This window comes from Pelophylax lessonae (assembly GCF_965119305.1).
Source record: "Pelophylax lessonae genome assembly, chromosome: 7".
NCBI lineage: Eukaryota > Metazoa > Chordata > Amphibia > Anura > Ranidae > Pelophylax > Pelophylax lessonae.
In genome coordinates, this window is record NC_138774.1 from 163,963,593 (window position 1) to 163,985,259 (window position 21,667).

The 21,667-nt window shown below is 46.6% G+C and overlaps 1 protein-coding gene across 1 annotated transcript in view; it reads left to right on the forward strand.

Annotated features, from left to right (window-relative positions):
- THOC2 (THO complex subunit 2) overlaps window positions 1-21,667 on the forward strand; it is a 282,137-nt gene that overhangs the window by 49,551 nt on the left and 210,919 nt on the right. Inside the window, exons 8-10 of the mRNA XM_082263317.1 lie at window positions 5,364-5,530; window positions 5,623-5,715; window positions 7,109-7,264. Coding sequence (XP_082119443.1) covers window positions 5,364-5,530; window positions 5,623-5,715; window positions 7,109-7,264 — 416 coding nt within the window. The remainder of the gene's footprint in view (window positions 1-5,363; window positions 5,531-5,622; window positions 5,716-7,108; window positions 7,265-21,667) is intronic.

The following is a 21,667-nucleotide window of genomic DNA, read 5'->3' on the forward strand; positions in this document are numbered from 1 at the left end:
CCTATGCGAGAGAGCCCCTTCTCCAGATGAAAGCAGGGTAAAAAAAGCTCATGTACCATCACTTCCTGCTATAGGACTTCAGTTTTTTCTGCCTAGTCATGTGCTGGCATCTGCGGTCCTGGCATTTTTTTTTTCTTTTTAAATGGAATTTTTTTTCTGTATTTTTGTTCCTGTGTGAACTACAATAAACCTGTTCCTGTATGAGCTACAATCAACGAGCGGTATAGGCGATGCCCCCCCCCCTCCCGCCGCCTTCCGCACCCAGCGGGCGCGTTGCCGGCTGGATGGAGTCCCGATCAAAGCCGGAAACGGCATTGATCGGGTCTCCGATGACGTAACCCGGAGGCGGCGTCCATGACGTCACTTCCGGGTTAATCTGCTGCAAAAGGCGGCAGATTTAAAAAACGGCTGTATGCAAAAATGCAGTTTTCGGCATACATGAAAGTGTAGTGGAGGAGTCTAGGGTCTTTTAGATCCTCGATCCCTCCATAAAGAGCACCTGTCACTGCATATTGGTGTCACAAGGGATGTTTACATTGCTTGTGACAGCAATAAAAGTGATCAGATTTTTTTTTTTTTTTTAAAAACCTGTAATAAAGTTAAAAAAAAAAAAATATAAAATTAATAGGAAAAAAAAATTTTTTAGTCGTCACCGTTGGCTCGCGCGCGAAAAAAACCTATACGGAAGTCGAGCCGCGAATGATATCGCTGTTCAAACCACACATGTGAGGTATCGCCACGATCGCCAGAGCGTGAGCAATAATTAAAAAAAAAGAGCTACACTCCAACTCTAAACTGGTAACAGTTAAAAAAAATGTAAAGCAGCGCCTATTGAGATCTCTATTGACCGTAGTTTGTCGCCATCCCACGGGTGTGCGCAATTCTAAACCGTAACATTTTTGGTATCTCTTTACTCGGCGTGACATCATCTTTCACAATATGCAAAAAAATGGGTTAACTTTACTGCTTAGTATTTTTTAAATGCAGTGAAATGTGATTTTTCAAAAATTTTCCAAAAAAATTGCGTTTTAAAGACCGCTGCGCAAATACCGCGTGACAAAAAATATTGCAATGACCGACATTTTATTCTCCAGAGTCTTTGCTAAAAAAATATATATAATGTTCGGTGGTTCTAAGTAGTTTTCTAGGAAAAAAATACTGATTTTAACTTGTAAACAAAAAGTGTCCGAAATAGGGCTGGGGCTTAAGTGGTTAACGTCTTGACCTCTTGTCATCAATGGAGCCTCTGGAGCTTGTATCACCACCTGACCCACTCCTGGAAGCTGCGGGACCCTCTGGGTCTGTCTGCCCTGGCGGCCATGACGGCAGCCCTGCAATCGCTTGTATCCAAGGTAGATATGGCCCTGCAAAGGAGGCTTAGCAATAAGCGCTCCCCCACCTTCACCTGTATCTTCTGCCGCCTCAGTCTGAGGTGGATTTGGCCGCTGCGGACGAGAGTCAGCCCAGTGGGTCTACGTCCACACACGCTGAGTGCTTGAATAGTGAAGACGAATCCTCCTCCACAGCTGCACATGAAAAAGCGCTGGTGGAGGCTTTGATTATGTCAGTGCAGGAAATTTTTTAAAGTTGGAGGATTCGGCTTATGCTGAGTCGGCGATGGCAGTGCATTTTGACACCCGCAAATCTTCCAAAGGGGAAAAAGGTGTTCCCTTTTCCTGCCTATTTTGATGAGATTGTCACTAGTCAGTGGGATTCCCCGAAATGCATGGTTGGAATGCCTAAGCGTTTCACTAGAAGATGTCCCTTTGTGGAGTCTCTCCTGAAGAAACTAACGGTTCTGCCGTCGGTGGACTCTGGTTTCCAGGCTAAATAAGGCCACACTTTTTTGCTTGTGGAGGATTTTCCATCCTTTAAGGATCCTGTGGACAAGAGAGTTGAGGCTTTAGTCTGATATCTTTTCACCATAGCAGGTTAAATTTTGAGGCCGGTGTTTGCTATAACCTTGGTACCCCAGACTTTATCGGAATGAGCAAAAATTTTATGCCAGTATCTGGAAGGTGGTGAACACCCTCCTAAGCTAGCGGATCAGTTGATGCAGGGGCTACAGTACATTTGTGATGCATCTTTGGATGGGGCCCTCTTGGCCGGCAGGGTATCTTTGACGGTGGTGATTCTTCGCCGCATGATTTGATTAACGTACTGGTCGGCTGACCAGGCTTCTAAAAAGGTGCTGACTGATCTACCGTTTGTGGGTGACCATTTGTTCTGTGTCTCTATGGAAGAGATCATTAAGGGCCTTACAGGAGGTAAGAGTACTTTTACTTCTGCAGGTTGCTAGGGGCAAGGAACCCTGTTGTAAACAGGGGTCCTTTATTCTTGGCTCACACGCGGCCCTTTCTTTCCTCTGGATCGGAGAAAAAGGGTTCAAGATCCACCCGTACTTTTGCGGGCGGCTCCAAAAGAAGTCTTCCTCAGCCTAAAGGGGTGCCCTTACCCATATATGGGGTGGGGGGTCCGTTTTCGTTTCTTTCTGGACCCGTGGACCCTGCTCATTCACTACAAATGAGTCCACGAGTCGCTTTGGTTTATAAGATGGAGTTTCAGTGCTTGGCTCCGGCCAAGTTCTTTCCTTCCCACTTACACCTGTCTCACGATCGGCGGCAGGGCCTCTACAGGGCAGTGCAGGACCTGTTGGCACAAGGAGTCCATGTGACTGTTCCAGAGTCTGAACGTTTTCAAGCTTCTTATTCAAATCTGTTGCCGTTCCCAGGAAGGAAGGCAAGGATCTTGGACCTAAAGTCTCTGAACCACTTTGTGTGGGTTCAGAAATTTTGGATGAAGACCTTTCGCATGATAGTGGCGTTCCTTCATCAAGGGGATCTTTTTTGGCCTCTATTGATATCAAGGGCGCTTCCCTTCATAATCCAATATATTGGGCACCAGCGTTTTTCTTTGCAAAGAGAGGTTCTTTTCTTTCCAAATTGAACAAGGATCTGCAGTTGCTGGACAATCCGATCCTGTTGAGCCGGGTAATCAGAGGGTCTCTGATATGATGGCTCCGCTCTCCAGTGCTTCGTCTGGGAAAGTCCTTTTTTCCCCTGTATTGGACAGTGCTTTCCACGGATGCTAGTCTGTCCCGGTGGAAGTATATTTGGCTCAAGGTGTTTGGACTCGAGGAGTCCAGTCTGCCGATCAATATCCTGGAGGTTCGGGCGATCAGGCTCTATCTGGAGGTGTTTCATCAACTGTGTCTCCAGTGGGGGACTCCCTATGTTGATCTGTTGGCCTCCCATCTCAACAGGAAGGTGCAGAGGTTTGTGTCAAGGTCTTGGAATCCTCTGGCCAACGCCGCAGATGCCCCGGTGGCACCCTAGGGTCAGTATCGTCTGATTTACGCTTTCCTTCCAATACGACTTTCGTCGAGACAGCTACACAGAATCGAGGTGGAAGGGATTCCAGTCATTCTGGTGGTGCCAGGCTGGCCTTGCCAGTCTTAGTAAGCAGGCCTGGTAAGGCTAGTCACGGACATTCCTAGGAAGAAGGTGATTTCCTACACTGTTGAAAGCAATGAAATCACTTTCTGGGAAGGTTTATCGATTTTTGGAAGGCGTGAATTACTTGGTGTGAGTCTCGGGGGAGGGGGGGGGGATTTCTCCCTGTTCCTTTTCTGTGTCTCCCATGTTGGAGTTTCTACAACTAGGTGGTGGTCAGCGTTTGGCTCTGGGCACCAAGGGCCAGATTCCTGCCTTGGCCATATTTTTCCAAAGGCCGTTGGCGGTAAAGTCCTTAGTTCACACTTTTGTGCAGCGGGTTCGCCATCTGGCTCCACCGGTGTGATCCCTGGTACCTCTGTGGGATCTCAATTTGGTACTGTCGGTTCTTCAAAAGCCTCCTTTTCAAAATATTGGTAAACTTCCTCTGCTCACTCGGTCTCTAAAGGTGGCCTTTTTGGTCACTATTACTTCTGCGCGTAGGGTGTTGGAGTAGGCTGCGTCATCCTGTCGGTCGCCTTACCTGGTGGATCACAGGGACAAAGTGGTGTTACAACCCTGTCAGGCGTTCCTTCCTAAGGTTGTTGTCTCTGGGTTTAATTTTGAATGAAGACATTGTTTTGCCGTCTTTATGTCCTAAGCGAAACGCCCTAAAGAAATTGTTCTAAAGTCCCTGGATGTAGTTCGGGCAATTGGGGTGTACCTGGCAGCGACTGAGTCGATTCGGAAATCCGATTCTTTGTTTGGTCTTACGGATGGACCTCGTATGGGGCAGGCTGTATCTGCTGTGACCATATCCAGATGGATCAGGCAGACGGTGGTGCAGGTCTATTCCTTTAAGGGTCAGGATCCTCCTTCCCCTGGTCAAGGGCGCTTAGTGCCTCCTGGGCCTTCTGTCATCAGACTTCAGTGGTTCAGGTGCACAAGGCCGCTACGTGGTCGTCTGTACACATATTCACAAAGTTATAGAAGGTTGATGTACTTGCATCTTTGGATGCTGCGTTCCACCGCAAAGTTTTGCAGGCTGCGCTTGCAGAGGCTCCCACCTCTTGGGAGTGCAATATTTTCCGGGTGGTGAGCTCCAGTTGTTCTTAGTTGAGCTCCTGTTTTTACCTGGTTGGCTATGTTTAGCCTTGTTGGGAATTATATCTCTTGCTGTGTTTTTCCCACCCCTCATATTGACACTGCTTTGGGACATCCCAATGGTCTAGAAGACATGGAGTGGTGTCCTTTAGTGAAATAAAGAGAGCACTGATTTTTGTGTTACCATAAAATCCATTTCTCTGAGGTTCACTGACAGACACAGCACCTGCCCCTCTGTTGGGTTGAGTTCTGTATTCTTCTGACACTGCTTCCTGAAGTCCTATAGCAGGAAGTGATGGTAAACCCTCTGGGACTGCCTCAGGGGCGTACCCTAGAATTTTTTTTTTTTTTCTGCTCAGTCCTATTCCTGAAGAGAGCAGCATAAGCCCCAATTGTCTAGAACAGTGGCCCTCAACTCCGGTCCTCAGGGCCCACTAACAGGCCAGATTTTAAGTATTACCTTGGGGAGATGCAGACTAGAGTACTGCAATCACTGAGCAGCAAATTATATCACCTGGGATGTATTTCAGTTATCTTGCAAACCTGGCCTGTTAGTGGGCCCTGAGGGCCAGGGTTGAGGGCCACTGGTCTAGAAGACATGGAGCTGTGTCTGTCAGTGAATCTCAGAGAAAAGGATTTTGCGGTAAGACAAAGATCCAGTTAATTTCTTACTTTCTGTTTAGTATTACCAGCAGCATAAGGATTAAAAATGGTTAATGTTGATTGAGAGAGTTTTTAGTTCCGCTTTAAGTTGGTGTAGTACCCATTTTAATAGTTTTCTAGTTTTATGTATTGACCGTGTTTTTTTTTTTTTTCCCTCTTCCTTAGGATGTTTTAACCTTGATCCAAATAGAGTATTGGATATAATCTTAGAAGTATACGAGTGCCGACCAGATTACGATGAATTTTTTGTGCCGTTAATTGAATCGTATATGGGTATGTGTGAGCCTCAGACATTATGTCACATCCTTGGATTTAAATTTAAGTTTTACCAGGTAAGGTATACAGTTTGTTTCCAAATAGTTCCTCTTCTGATTCCACATTTTTTGCATTGCTTAAAATTGAATGCTTTCATTTGATTTTCTAGGAACCCAATGGAGAAACCCCCTCCTCTTTGTACAGAGTTGCTGCAGTTCTCTTACAGCAAAACCTCATTGATTTGGAAGACCTCTATGTACATGTAGGTCTAAAGAAACTGAATAGAAGTATTTTAGTTTTTACAGTTTGTTTTTTGTTTTTACTTTTACTATTTTGTTCTAAAGCAGCTTTAGTGCCAGTTCACACTGGTACGATGCATGAACCCTGCAAATCCACTGCGGGTTCCTGCATCGCACCTGGCTCGCAGGCAGTTCACACTGCCAACTGCGAACTTCTAGGAGTGTCAATACAAAGTTAATGACACCCCCAGATTAGTTTGCATATTGCAGTGCGAACTGTCAATTCGAACAGAAATCGTATCGCATAGGTGTGAACATCCATGCCACCCTCTTCTGGTGCTGACCAAAAAAGGGTCCTGCATGACTTTGGTCCGAATGCAATGCGATTTCAGCCATACAATCTGTATGGCTGAATATGCATCGCACAGACATCACATGTTATGTGCGGTGCGAATCACATGCGATGTCTGACATCGCTGTAGTGTGAACTGGCACTTGGGATAGTATAAAACACCCTTTTAATTGAACTGTATAGTACTAATAAAAGACCTTATGCATTGTTTTTTTTTGGTACTTTTAAATTGCCTTAAATCTGACTTTGTACTGAGTGGATGGGTGGAGCCAGTGTGTTATGTTGACACTTTCTAATATTCTAAAGTTGTAAAACACAGCTGGGATACAAACTGTACAAGCCTTTTGGTTGGTGAAATTGCCTTGTATGTTTTGAGATGTGCCTTTTTTTTTTTTTCCTCCCCCCTTCGGTCAGAGAGAATTTTCTGCACTGATGTACATTTACGAAATGTAAAGTGTTTTTCAGTAATTAAGAGTTAGTTCACCTTTTGGCATCACCTTTCCACGAATCCTGTTTCCACTATTCCACTCTGGTATATTAAATAGCAAAAATGCTAAACTTGCAAGCCATAACCCTAGGCTGTGCGCAGCCTCTTACCAGCCTGTCTGCAAAACTCCCTGTCCTGCTTAAAAGGCAGGACGGCCAGTTGTTGGACACATGGCCTCATCAGTGCGAGAATATGTACTGTTGTTCTTTTCAAAACCTGCACATACGCAGTGTGCTCTCTCCCTCTCTGCTGCAGCAGTGCATGAGCTCAGTATTGTGTGACCGAGGGAGAGTAAGAATGCACTGCAGATAAACAGGAGTTAGAATGTCTGTCTCTGCACTGAAGGGACTGCATTTCCGGTGCCCACTCTTTTGTGGATAGATTGGGGAGTGGCTGCACATGGCCTACACTATGTTTTGCAGAACAATTGGGTTCCAACTATTTCCCCTTCTCAATTACCCAAACACTAACAAAGACTGGGTGCCATTTTAGGTCGGAGTGTTACAGGTACACATTAAACCCTTTCTACATACTCTGGAAATAACGTAATTCTAATATTTTTATTTATTTTTTTAAGCTTCTCCCATTGGACAGCAACATTCTTGAAGAGCATAAGAAAGAAGTTATGGAAGCCAAACTGATTGTCCGAAAACTTAATTTGGTAGTTCTGTCTTCTGAAAAAAATGACGAGAAAGAGAAGGAAAAAGAGAAAGATGAGGAAAAAAATGATAAGGTATAATGCAGTTTTGACTTTTGGTCAGTTGTATTGTTCACGTGTTGCAGTTTTGAGACTAAAGGTGTTCTTTGAATATAGAAATTTACCCATTGCCATACTTGAGCAGAGCAGTGAGAGTTTTTGATGGCATGATAAAATCGTGTCTAAAATTTCTTATTGTATTGGCCTAATCTTCTGATAAATTTACATTTTTTAGTTGTACGCTTGTGTTTGGACTTTAGTTTTAGTCTTTAGCTATGAGTTATATGCAACTACCTTAAAGCGGTATTAAACTGAAAAGCAAACCTTATTATATTGCAGCTTACTTATTTTTAGATGTGATGACTGCATTCATTTTCTTTTTTAGGCTTGCTTTCTGCTATCTTTATATAGTGATCCAGCCAGCAAGTCTATTGTTTTTCAAAAGCTCTCCCCAGAATGTATCGGTCTACATGAATGAGACAAATGAGGAGTAGGAAACTAGGCAGAAAATATAGTCACTCAGTTTTTTTTTTTTTTTTTTTTTTTCTGCCTTGTCAGGAGTAAGGACCTAGTTCCTTGCCTGGGATACTTGGTCCTGGCAAAATTTTTTTAGATCGAAAATTTATTCCACAATTTTTTTTCTTTGATATCTACTATCAACTGCTGGACTGGGCAACAGGCTGGATAATCTAGATCCAGTGGTCACCCCAGTCTGGCCAGCGAGCGTGCATAGGGCTTGGCTCCACACTAGTTGGCTGCGATATAGCCCCACGAGGTCGCATACAACTTGGCCTCAGTCGCAGCCTTCCTCCTGGCCGAAAGCTCCCCCTTCCCCCATTTCTAAGGAGTAGAGGATCTGTCTGGAGCAGTGCCCACCTGGTTCCTGGTATGGTGAGTATCTGTTCCCCCTCTACCTGTGGAGGGTTTTCAGGTGCACGCGGGCCCCTCCTTGGGACAGTCGGACACCTGGGTTCCCCTCCTTCCTTTTGTTGTAACTTTGTGTATTTTCATTCACAGCGGCCATGTTTGTGTAGTCCGCAAGCCATTTTTTTGTGGTTTGCATTGCAAATAGATTCTGCCATGACAGTGGAGCCTAGTGGGCAGTGATTTCTGCGGTGGGAGCCCCTCCTTATCCCATGGTGCAACTCCTGGATGATTAAGCTTCCTGATTGCTGCATGTGTAGTCCAGATTCACCTGGTGGTTGCAGGTACCTGTGTCGGCGGATGGGGAGTCTGGTGGGAGGTACCTGTCTGCTGAGAATCGCTCTGTACCTTGTGCTTGGGGACAGGGTGGTGCTGCCAGAGCATTGGGGGATGTCCCTTAGCAGTGTGTTACACTTTTTGTGGGGTCCCCCTGGTGATTCATGCAGTCTTTGGAGCACGTTTTCCCACCTGATCCCCTCTCTGAGGCTATGGGGCCCTCCGTGTCCCAACCATCCATCCATGCTCTTACAGCGGTCCTGGAGTCCCTTGTATCCCTGGTGGAGGCGGTTTGCGAGCATCGGGCTAGCAAAAAGTGCCACCTGCCTTCCCCTACCTCATCAGACACTGTATCTGTGTATCTGGTTCGGCCACCGCGAACGTGGGTCACCATGCTGGGCCTGTGACCACGCACGAAAAGGCGCCGGTAGATGCAGCGGTTGTATCTGTGCATGAGACCCTGAAGATGGAGGACACAGCTGAAGCTGTGACGGAGGCGCAGATGCCGTTTGGCACTCCCAAGCCATCCAGAGCGGCAAAGGGTTTTACCTTTCCCTGCCTAATTTGACGGATTGTCGCTAAAGAGTGGGGACGACCAAAGTGTCCCCATGGGGTTCCTAAGCGCTTTACTGGGCGTTACTCCTACATAGAGTCCTTTCTTAAGAAGTGGGTTGTTCCACCGCTAGTAGACACTCCAGTTTCCAGATTGAACAAGGCAACCATGATTCGGTTGAAGAGTCCCCTGCCTTTAAGAATCTGGCAGACCGGAAAGCGGAGGCTGTGGCCCGCACTATGTACACTCTGGCTGGTTCGGCAATGACGCCGGTATTCACCATTGCCCTGGTGTCGCAGAGGGCTAAGCTCCTACACTGTGACCTGGAGGGGTATCAGCTCCCCCCTGCCTTTTACAGAGCTGGTCAAGGGGATGCAGTTGATCTGTGATGCCTCCTTTTTGTATGCGGCTCCCCTGATGGCTCACCTCTCTGTTTTGGCTGGCAGTGGTCCTTCGGTGTGTCTTTTGGCTCAAGTGCTGGTCTGCGGATCAGACTTCAAAAATGGCCTTGACTGATCTTCCTTTTCAAGGAGATCGCCTGTTTGGAGCTACCCTGGATGACCTAATTAAAGGTCCTACGGGGGGGGGGGGGGGGGGGGGCTACTAAGGGCAAGGAACCTTTTCTTAGGGGTGGGCCTTCCTTCTCGGCTCATAATGTTTTTTCGTCCCTCAGGGTTGGCTGACAAGGGCTCAAAGCCTTTCAGGGCCTCTTCTGGAGGATGCAAACGAACCTGGTCTGGCAAGCCAAGATCGGGCCTCTCCAGACCCGCAGACAAGGCTCCTTCTGAATGAAGGTGCGCTCTCACCCTTATTGGGGGTTGGGGAATGGCTTCGGTAATTTCCGGACCCATGGACCTCCCTGGTGCAAGACAAGTGGGTCCACAAAGTCATCCAGTCCGGTTACAAGATCAAGATTCGCTCTTGTCGTCATCGCTGCCCCCCCCCCCCCCCCAAGGTTTTTTCCTTACAATCTGCACCTGTCCACAGAAAGCTTACAGGTCCTGTTTGGGGTGGCACAAGACCTGTTCTTTCATGGGGAGATACGTGCCAGTCACCAGCGTTTTCTCCCCTTTGCTGTGGGAGAGGAGCATTATCAGTTTGTGGTGCTTCCCCTTGGTCTCGCCTCAGCACCTCCGGTCTTCACAAAAGTGTTGGCTTCGGTGCTAGCCTTGCTATGCCAACGGGGGATCGCGATACTGAGCTACTTGGAGGATCTGCTTCTACGAGCGGAGTCTCTCTCTGCTGTGATGGAGAACCTGGACATCACAATATGAACTCTGCGAAAGTTCATCTGCTTTCTGAATTTTCAGAAGTCTGCCCTGTTTTTGTCCACAAAGCTGGACTATTTGGGTCTGACTCTGGACTCGGTCTTAGCCAGAGAGCTTCTTACTCTGGACAAACCACAGATATTGTAGGCTGCAATTCGCCTCCTGCTGTCCAGCAAATGTTTATCCCTCCGGACTTGCATGTGGGTGCTGAGCCTGATGGTATCTACCTTTTTTGAGGCGGTTCTGTTTGCACACTTCCATACGAGGTCCGTGAAAAGGGAGATTCTGACCAAATGGGACAAGACTCCGCAGTCACTGGACAATCGGATCTGGCTGTGTTGGAACAAAGGAGTCCCTAATATGGTGGCCTAGTTCTCCGGCACTTCGGCTGGGAAAGTCGCCCGTGGCCTGCTTGAATCATCAGGGAGGTACCAGAAATGTAGCTACTGAAAGGAAAGTAGACTTGATCCTTACTTGGACAACCCTGCATGTACCTGCTCTTTCCATTGTTCACATCCCAGGTGTGGAAAATTGGCAGGCTGGCTTTTCAGTTGTCTATCTCTGGATCCAGGAAAATGGACCCTCCATTTGATAGCTTTCTAAGCCCTTTGCCTCATGTGGGGGATGCTGAACATGCCTCAATTGGTGTCCAGAATAAATAACAAACTGGAGAGGTTGTCCCTAAGGTACCCTCAGGCCTTCACCTCTAATTTTATAGCTACACCATGGGATCAGTTCCATCTGATTTACACCTTTCTGACTTCAGCCATGGTTCCCATCCCACTGAAATGGCCCAGGAGGAAGTGGTGCTCAGGACATACTCTGCCACTTAGCAGTCTCCATAGGCTTTGTTGTCCACACCTTCTATTCCAAGGCTGCTGAAGTCCAGGTTCCAAGGGCATCCCTACCGTCTTAAAGGCCTAGGATGTCTTGCAAAGTCTACCTTTGCACCTGTAAAGTCTATTTTTGCATGGTGCAAGACGAGGAAATGTCATCCTATGAAGTGCTCCATAGGATGCATCCTATTTTTCCTTTAGCCTAGTGTAGATCAGCATCTGGCCTTGAGTACTAACAAAATTCAGATCTCGGACATGATAGTTCTGTTTCAGAGACTGCTGACCTCTCATTCACCTGTCAAGGCATTTAGTGCAGGATGTCGCACATTTTTCCCATTACTCTGTGAAATTTCAACCTGGTTCTTATGGTTTGTCAGAGGCGGCATTTCAAACCTGTTAGCGATATTAAAATCTTACCTTGTTTGCAAGGTGGTCTTTCTATTTGCTGCACAGTGAGTCTTCTGTATTGAGCCTTTTACGGTGTTAAGGATAAGTTTGATCATGTGTCCTATACTTGATGTTGAAAGAAATAGTTTGTTGGGTGTCAGATCACCTGAATGGGCCAAATCAACTGCATATAATTTGTGGTTAAAAACTAAAGATCATGTGTCCTGTACCTTACTCCAAGAAACTGGTTTTAGTAGTAAGTTAAATTAAACAGCCTCTTGTTTCATTGTTTTAAGTTAAACTCTCTATAAAAAGGATACTGTAGTGCAGGCCAAACATGGCAGAATGATGACTTTGATAAATTTGTAACATTGTAGAAGCATCCTGAACCAGTTGTGGTCCTTTGGGCAGGCTACAAATGCCCCAAAAAAATGTAACGCTGCTACCCAAGACGTGTAGCGGGCCCTATCCTTCTGTTCCCTTGCTACTTACCCCTTGGCATTTGCCAGCCATTCCTGACCGATGACAGCTGTGAGCTACTTTTGTTAATACCGTAGCCACAGTAAAAAAAAATACTTTGACACACTGTTAAACACTGTTATTACACATGGTAGAGAGATGCAAAATAAGACTGCTTAAATGTATGGTTGGGGGAGGTGGCCAACCACCCAACTTAAGCTGCAATAGCTAGCGTAAGGTGGGTGTTTACATGCCGCAGTCACGATGCTTTGCTTTCCGCCTGAAGCAAAATGTACCCAACGTGTAGCGATTGGCGGTCAGGTGGAAAATAGGTGAGGGGAACAGGGAATGGGGCGCTGCGTTGGGTGGGGGAAAGCACAAATTAGAGAGCAATCAATGGGCTGTCAGGCCAGTGAGATGAAAGAAATGAAATGTAATTTTATGTTTGAATGTTTTTATTGAATTTTTTGGAAAGAAAGATTCAACAGTGCACAAGGAGCCAACATGGCTCAACCATATCCTATGAATACGTTATGAAATGTAATTTTAATTGGGAAAGATGTCTATGGGCTTTCCAACCCAAGGGATGGCGGGGTTTGACATTTTTCGTTTATACTCTTCCCGAATAGAAGCCCAACCAATAAAACCATGTTTTATTGAATTTTATGCAGGTCATATTTTGCGAGAACTGGTTAGGTCTTCATGTTATTGATTTCTTTAATGCAGCAGAACCCTTGTTAAATCATGGTTGGGGAGGGAGATTTCGCAAGGGTTGGAATGCAAGAGCGAGCTGCATTGACCAGGAGGAAAATTACTGAATTTTTATGTTTTGGAAAAAAATCATGAGGGTGGAAAAGAAAAAAAAAAACCTGGATGTCTGGGTATGGTGCAGTCTGTAAAATTTTGGGTTAGGGTATACGCTTGATTTTAAAAATTGTGTAAATGGGGGCACGATCAAAATATGTGCATCAGCTCAACCTGCGGAGCACCACGCTGCCGGCAAGTATCTGGAACGGTCTGTAGATATAATGTAAAAGCTTAGGGGTTTGGCACCACCTGGAGAAAAAATTTTACCCCACTACCTGGTACCTGTCTGAGATATGTGTATGTGTATATATATATATATATATATATGTGTGTGATTGAGATAGATAGATAGATAGATAGATAGATATACACACACACACACACACACACACAGTGGGTACGGAAAGTATTCAGACCCCCTTAAATTTTTCACTCTTTGTTATATTGCAGCCATTTGCTAAAATCATTTAGGTTCATTCTTCTTCCCCATGAATGTACACATAGCACCCCATACTGACAGAAAAACACAGAATTGTTGACATTGTTGCAGATTTATTAAAAAAGAAAAACTGAAATATCACATGGTCCTAAGTATTCAGACCCTTTGCTCAGTATTTAGTAGAAGCCCTCTTTTGATCTAATACAGCCAGGAGTCTTTTTGGGAAAGATGCAACAAGTCTTTCACACATGGATTTGGGGATCCTCTGCCATTCCTCCTTGCAGATCCTCTCCAGTTCTGTCAGGTTGGATGGTAAACCTTGGTGGACAGCCATTTTTAGGTCTCTCCAGAGATGCTCAATTGGGTTTAAGTCAGGGCTCTGGCTGGGCCATTCAAGAACAGTCACGGAGTTGTTGTGAAGCCACTCCTTCGTTATTTTAGCTGTGTGCTTAGGGTCATTGACTTGTTGGAAGGTAAACCTTCGGCCCAGTCTGAGGTCCAGAGCACTCTGGAGAAGGTTTTTGTCCAGGATATCCCTGTACTTGGCCGCATTCATCTTTCCCTTGATTGCAACCAGTCATCCTGTCCCTGCAGCTGAAAAACACCCCCACATCATGATGCTGCCACCACCATGCTTCACTGTTGGGACTGTATTGGACAGGTGATGAGCAGTGCCTGGTTTTCTCCACACATACCGCTTAGAATTAAGGCCAAAAAGTTCTATTTTGGTCTCATCAGACCAGAGAATCTTATTTCTCACCATCTTGGAGTCCTTCAGGTGTTTTTTTTAGCAAACTCCATGCGGGCTTTCCTGTGTCTTACACTGAGGAGAGGCTTCCGTCGGGCCACTCTGCCATAAAGCCCCGACTGGTGGAGGGCTGCAGTGATGGTTGACTTTCTACAACTTTCTCCCATCTCCTGACTGCATCTCTGGAGCTCAGCCACAGTGATCTTTGGGTTCTTCTTTACCTCTCTCACCAAGGCTCTTCTCCCCCGATAGCTGTTTGGCCGGACGGCCAGCTCTAGGAAGGGTTCTGGTCGTCCCAAACGTCTTCCATTTGAGGATTATGGAGGCCACTGTGCTCTTAGGAACCTTAAGTGCAGCAGAAATCTTTTTGTAACCTTGGCCAGATCTGTGCCTTGCCACAATTCTGTCTCTGAGCTCTTCAGGCAGTTCCTTTGACCTCATGATTCTCATTTGCTCTGACATGCATTGTGATCTGGAAGGTCTTATATAGACAGGTGTGTGGCTTTCCTAATCAAGTCCAATCAGTATAATCAAACACAGCTGGACTCAAATGAAGGTGTAGAACCATCTCAAGGATGATCAGAAGAAATGGAAAGCACCTGAGTTAAATATGAGTGTCACAGCAAAGGGTCTGAATACTTAGGACCATGTGATATTTCAGTTTTTCTTTTTTAATAAATCTGCAACAATGTCAACAATTCTGTGTTTTTCTGTCAGTATGGGGTGCTATGTGTACATTCATGAGGAAGAAGAATGAACTTAAATGATTTTAGCAAATGGCTGCAATATAACAAAGAGTGAAAAATTTAAGGGGGTCTGAATACTTTCCGTACCCACTGTGTGTGTGTGTGTGTGTGTGTGTATGTATGTATGTATGTATATATATATTATAAAAAATATTTTAGGTTATCTCCAAAACGGTAACAAACAGGGTACACATGAAATTCTGGGAACCCTGGTGTCTTTCAGAGGGCTTTCCTAAGACTTCCTCTTTCAGGTTTGGTACAAGAAGTTAAGTGAACTCTCCCCAACAGGACACAGATGGCAAAAGAAAAACTAACAGGGTTCACAGCCCTCCCTTACCCTATCCTAGGTTTTTTCTTTATTTAAAAAGTATTGTTTAAAATATACTTTCTCTAGCGCTCATCGACAGACGTAGTCCTCGGTGATACACCACCTTCGGGTTATGTTACCTCCGCAGGAGCAGGACTAGACAGGAAATTAAAAAGCTCTGGCCACACCCTAGGGGCAGTCCCAGAGGGTATATCCTCTCTCTCTCTGCCTCAGCAAATCAGTTATTTTCTGTCTAGTTAGGAGTAAGGACCTAGACACCTTGCTGGGATCTTAGGTCCTGGCAAGAATTTTTTCTTAAAGGATTTTTTTAGACAGCTTTTTTCTCCAGTGTTCCTGTGAGATCTTCAAGCAAGAAAGCTGAACTGGGCGACGGGCTGGATGTTGAGATCCGGTGGTCACCCCAGTTCAGCCTACGAGCGCGTGCAGGCCATAGCTCCGCGCTGGGTCGGCCGCGACAAAGTCCCATTAAAGGACTGTCCACGCGAGTTAAACGTCTCGCCGAAACGCCAAAGACCATGAGTCACGGCGTCCGTATCGGTCGACAGCCCTCCCGCCCCGGTGGAGAGGGGTACTGTCTGGAGTTGGTGCCCGCCTGGTTCCGGTATGGTGAGTAGTATGTTCCCCCTTTTTCCCTGACGGGTTTTGTGGTGAACGCGGGCCCCTCTCTGTATGGTAAGAAAGAGTCCTTTCTATCCTATAACATGTCACAAATCCTCCTACTTTGAGTGTGATTTATGTGTGCAAAAGCCAGGAGGCTTGGCTTGGGAGCTAACAATCTATTGTATACATGTTTTAAAGATGTAATCTGTGGCATTCTGGGAATCTTATGGGTTAAGTATAAGCTACCTACCAGTCAGAAGCCACGGACATGTAGACTGCCTTCCAAATCAGATCTCCAGCTATTAGCAGGCCTCCCGAACGGCCACGCGGTCCGCCAGGGCCAGTACCGCCAACCACGCCATATCCCCATGCAGAGAGAGTGTTGTGTGCCCTGCAGCACACCGCTATTCAGTTTAGGCCGCCGCCATTTTTTTTGCTGGATCGCACGAGCCGCCATTTTGGCGTAGCCTCGTGTCTCCAGCATGGGGGCGGCCATGTTTGAGGTGATCCTACACCTCGTGGAGCTTGGGGGAGGCGCCGGAAGGCGTGCAGAGGGGCGGAGCCGCCTCCTTTCTTCCTGGGCAGCCAGCCAAAAGACTTCCTGTTTGTCAAGACAGCGCTGTAAGCTGTTGCAGTTTAACTCTGAGCATCAAGTGGTGAGCCTGGGGGTCTATCTCTCTCTCTCTCTCGATCGATAGGGATCCCTAAGCAGGTAACACTAAGGGGCTTTTTGTGGCGCTGGGGGTCAGAAAAAAAAAAAAAAAAAAAAGTTTTTTTCTTTACTTTTGAATTATATTATCCCGGAAGTAACTGGAGTTATTATGGACCCTGCCACACATATTCCCCCACCTGTTTCCCTCGAGGGGGCCTCGGGACCCGCCGGTGCACAGAGTATAGAGTCATTTACAGCAATTTTGGAGTCTATGGTGGCTCGGGTGGAGGCGGCCTGTCAGGGACGGGGGTCAAGGAAGCGACCCCCGCCTACCCCTATACCATCTGACACCTCTGACTCAGATTCAGAGATGGTCACGGCAGTTGCAGGTTCCTCTGCAAGGGCTGTTATCCCAGGTAAAGCCCCCTCAGACAGTGAGGAGGACACTTCTTCTCTTGCTATAATTCAGGAAGAAGCATTGGTGGACGCACTAGTTGTGGCAGTGCAAGAAACCTTAAAACTTGAGGCTTTACCGGCAGAGGCAACTGAAACAGAGAGGCCTTTTGGGACTAATAAGCCCATCAAGACGGCGAAGGCTTTTCCTGTACCTAAATGTTTTGGTAATCAGATTAAAGGAGAATGGGAGCATTCTAAACGTACCTTTACTATTTCCAAGCGTATTGCTAGACGCTATCCGTTTGAGGAATCCATCATTAAGAAATGGACGGTACCACCAGTCGTGGATCCGCCTATTTCCAGGCTGAATAAAGCCACGGTTATTCCAGTGGAGGACACTTCGTCCTTTAAGGATCCGGTGGATCGAAAGATAGAAGCAGAGTCCCGCACTATCTTTTCTCTGATAGGGTCAGCATTTAGACCAGTAATCGTTATTGGTCTAGTTTCCCAGACACTTACGGAATGGGCGAAAATGGTACGCCAAGATCTTAGGGGAAAAGATATTCCCCAGGAGACATCTGATTTGATGGAACAGATCATACAAGGGCTACGGTTTATCTGTGACGCAGCCTTGGACACTACTCCCCTATTAGGGCATGCATCTAAGTTAGCAGTGATCCTCAGACGTGTGCTGTGGTTAAAATGCTGGTCAGCTGACCTAGGTTCCAAAAAGACCTTGACCAATCTCCCCTTTCAGGGGAATCGTCTATTTGGAGCCAACCTAGATGAAATCATTAAGGATGCCACTGGGGGCAAGAGCACTTTTTTGCCACAGGCTGCAAAAGCTAAGGGACCTCGCAACAAGCGAGGACCTTTCTTTACCGCCCATAAAGGGCGCCCGGCTGGTACTAGCGGGAAAGGCAAGACTCCTCCAGGAGGGTTCAAGAAGGGGACCAACCCAGCCAAACCCGAAGCTAAGGAGTACACAGCCTGAAGGTGCGCCCCCACCCGGTTTCAGGGTGGGGGGACATTTTCACCGGTATTTAGGACATTAGATCGAGCATCAACCACTACTACCGGTGCGATTCTTCCCTTCCAACATTTAAGTACCACAGGAAGCGGTAGTTACCGTTCCCTGAAAAGATCTTTTCCTTTACCTTTTCCTAAGATTAGTCCCGATACCTCACAGGAATCGGATCTGGTTGACCAGATAGGCCAAGTAGCCTCTAGTCGGGTGACTTCGGTCCCTGAGGTTCAACCAGAAAAGATCACCTTTCCTGATAACTATCAGGTATCTGATAAATGTGTGGGAACAGAAAACGACCAGACTTTCTCGGATGGTCGGGGCCAGATAGCTCTTGGGACGCCTGGTTCAGATCCAATCAGCGCCAGTGGTCCTAGAAATTCTAGGCTGGCCTCCTCAAGCCGGCCTGGCCGACTTGGACATGTTAGTCGCAGACGTTCCGTGGGAACTTCGTCTCAGGGAGTGTCTGTGGTCTCAAGGACCAATTTACCTTCGTGCTTTACAGTCGCTGGTTTTAATGGCCTGGCCATTGAGACCCAAGTACTGAAGGACAGAGGTTTGTCTACTTCAGTCATTCCTACCCTTATTAAAGCAAGGAAAGCGACTTCCAGCAAAGTCTATTATCACACATGGAAGACTTGTATTGCGTGGTGCGAATCTTTAGGATTTCCTCCACGTACCTATTCGGTGACTCGAATATTGGCCTTTTTGCAACAAGGGGTTGAGCAGAAGCTAGCCTTGAGCACCATCAAGGGTCAAGTTTCAGCATTAGCAATCTTCTTTCAGAAGCCTTTAGCTACCAAATCCTTGGTGCGGAATTTCATCCAGGGGGTGCGGCACCTGGCTCCTCCAGTCCGCGCGCCCTTACCGCCCTGGGATCTTAATTTGGTTTTGTCGGTTCTACAGAAACCTCCCTTTGAAAACATCAGGGAGATTCCCTTGCTTACTTTATCCCAGAAGGTGGCCTTCTTGGTGGCTATTACTTCTGCTCGCAGGGTGTCAGAACTGGCTGCATTATCATGCCAGTCACCATACCTAGTGATTCATAGGGATAAGGTAGTACTTCATCCTAAGCCATCTTTTCTTCCCAAGGTGGTTTCAGATTTTCATCTGAATGAAGATATTGTACTACCTTCCTTGTGTCCTCAGCCCAAGCATCATCGGGAACATGCGTTGCATTCCTTAGATGTGGTTCGGGCAATCAGGGTATACCTGAAAGCTACGGAATCATTCCGTAAGACGGATTCACTTTTTGTGATCACGGATGGCCCCAGAAAGGGTTTGCCTGCATCTGCCGCGACCATTGCCAAATGGATTAGACAAACGGTGGTACAGGCTTATTCTATTAAGGGTCAGAGTCCTCCGTTCCCTGTTAGGGCGCACTCCACTCGAGCGCTCAGTACTTCCTGGGCCTTTCGCCATCAGGCGTCAGTGGTCCAGGTATGTAAGGCGGCCACCTGGTCGTCGGTACATACCTTTACAAAATTCTATAAAATTGATGTGACGGCATCGGCGGATGCCTCATTTGGCCGCAAGGTTTTGCAGGCCGCAATTTGAGGAGACCGGTGGTCTACCTCGAGGGTGTTTTTCTGTTTGAAAAAAAAAAAAAAAAAAAAAAAAAAATTTTGTTTTCTCTTTTTTTGGTTGAGTCTCATCATTAAGGATGAGCATTGTAAACTTCTAGTTGGCACCGGTTGGGCCTTCTAGATTGGGATTTGATTTCCATTTTCCCACCCCTCAGTTGTGATACTGCTCTGGGACGTCCCGAAGGTGGTGTATCACCGAGGACTACGTCTGTCGATGAGCGCTAGAGAAAAATTGATTTTTGTAAAATCTTACCGTAAAATCCTTTTCTCTTAGCTCATCGACAGACGTAGTCCCCGCCCCTCTGTTTTGGAGTTGGGTTGGGTTAAATTCTCTAAGCACTGCTTTTTCACATAACTGATTTGCTGAGGCAGAGAGAGAGAGGATATACCCTCTGGGACTGCCCCTAGGGTGTGGCCAGAGCTTTTTAATTTCCTGTCTAGTCCTGCTCCTGCGGAGGTAACATAACCCGAAGGTGGTGTATCACCGAGGACTACGTCTGTCGATGAGCTAAGAGAAAAGGATTTTACGGTAAGATTTTACAAAAATCCATTTTTATTCCAGTTTTATTCATTATTGAAATTTATTTTATGTTTTTGAAGTACTGTTTAAAAAAAATATTCTGGAGTTAGTAATATCTCTACATTTAGAAGTACCTATTGTATACATTTAAATCTAATTTGTGGACAAGGCTCCCTCAGCATGAAGGGGCGCCCTCACTTGTATGTGGGGTGGGGGGATGTTTTCACTGGACCTCCCCGGTACAGGACAAATGGGTCCACAAAGTAATACGGTCCGGCTACAAGATCCAGTTTTGTTATTACCCTCTGGATAGGTTTTTTCCCTGTAAGACTTGATGAGCCAAGCAGTGATTGTCCTGGTTCCGACATCGAAACGTTTTCAGGGGTTTTATTCAAACTTGTTTACAGTCCCCTGGAAGGAGGGCAAGGTGTGTCCAATTCTGGACCTCAAGGCGCTAAACTGCTTTGTGCGGGTGCAGAAGTTCTGAAAGGAGTCAAGTCGCACGATAGTGGCATCCCTGCATCAGGGGGATTTTCGTGCTTCTATCAACATCAAGGACGCGCACCTTCACATTACAATATGTGTTGGTCACCATCGTTTCATCCGCTTTGCCTTTGGGGAGGAGCATTATCAGTTTGTGGCGTTACCCTTTGGTCTCGCCTCTGTTCCTTCTGTCTTCACAAAAGTGTTTGCCCCGATGCTGGAATTGTTGTGTTAGCGGAGGATCATGGTTCTGGGGTACCTGGACGATCTTCTGCTGCCAGCAGAGTCTCCAACTGCTCTGGTGGACAACTTGGATATTACTCTGTGAACTCTGAGGGAGTTTGGATTCTGAACCTTCAGAAGCCTGCTCTGGTTCCATCCAAACATCCTGGACTATCTGGGTATGACTCTGGACTCTACCTTGGCCAGAGTGTTCCTTCCTCTTGAAAACCTCCAGAAACTGTAGGAAGCAATTCAACTTTTGCTGTCAAGCAGACGGTTATCCCTTCGGACTTGCATGTGGGTGCTGGGCCTGAGGGTGTCTGCCTTTGAGGCATTTCCGTTTTTGCATAGTTCCACCCGAGATATCTGCAAAGAGAGATTCTTGTCAAATGGGACAAGAATCCACATTCTATAGACATTGTGACCTCTGGCACTTTGCCAGGGCAAATTCTTTCTCCCCCCTGTACTGGACGCTGGTCACCACGGATGCCAGCCTGTCCGGGTAGGAAGACGCCTTTGGAAAAGATTATGCTCAGGGGGTCTGGACACTGGAAGAGTTTGTTGCAGCCATTGCTGCTGTACACATTCCAGGGATGGAAAATTGGCAGGCGGATTACCAAGTCTACAGGCGTTGGACCAGGGGGGATGGTCACTTCATCCGGAGGTGTTTCATCAGTTGTGCCTCCGGTGGGTTACTCCTGAGGTGGACCTGTTGGCCTCTCGTCTCAACAGGAAAGTGCAGAGGTTTGTAGCATGGTCTCGGGACCCTCTGGCGGACGCCACAGACACGCTGGTGGGCACATGGGGGCAGTATCATCTGATTTCCGCCTTTCCTCCACTCAATCTTCTGCCAAGATTCCTACGCAGGATCGAGACAGAAGAAATTTCGGTCATCTTAGTGGTTTCAGACTGGCATCACAGGTCTTGGTATGCCGATATGGTACGGCTGGTCGCCGATGCTCCTTGGAGACTTCCTCCAAGATCTGCTGTCCCAATGGCCAATCTTCCATCCTGCTTTACAGCCGATGACTTTAAAGGCTTAGCTAAATTTGCAGCACAAAACAAAAATAACATATTAAGTGATATCGTGATAAAGTCCCAAGTGCAACATTAATGAATAGATGTCCCACTCTCTTCCACAAAGTGAGCAAAATGAACACTCACCAGACCGACAGGCTGCCAGAT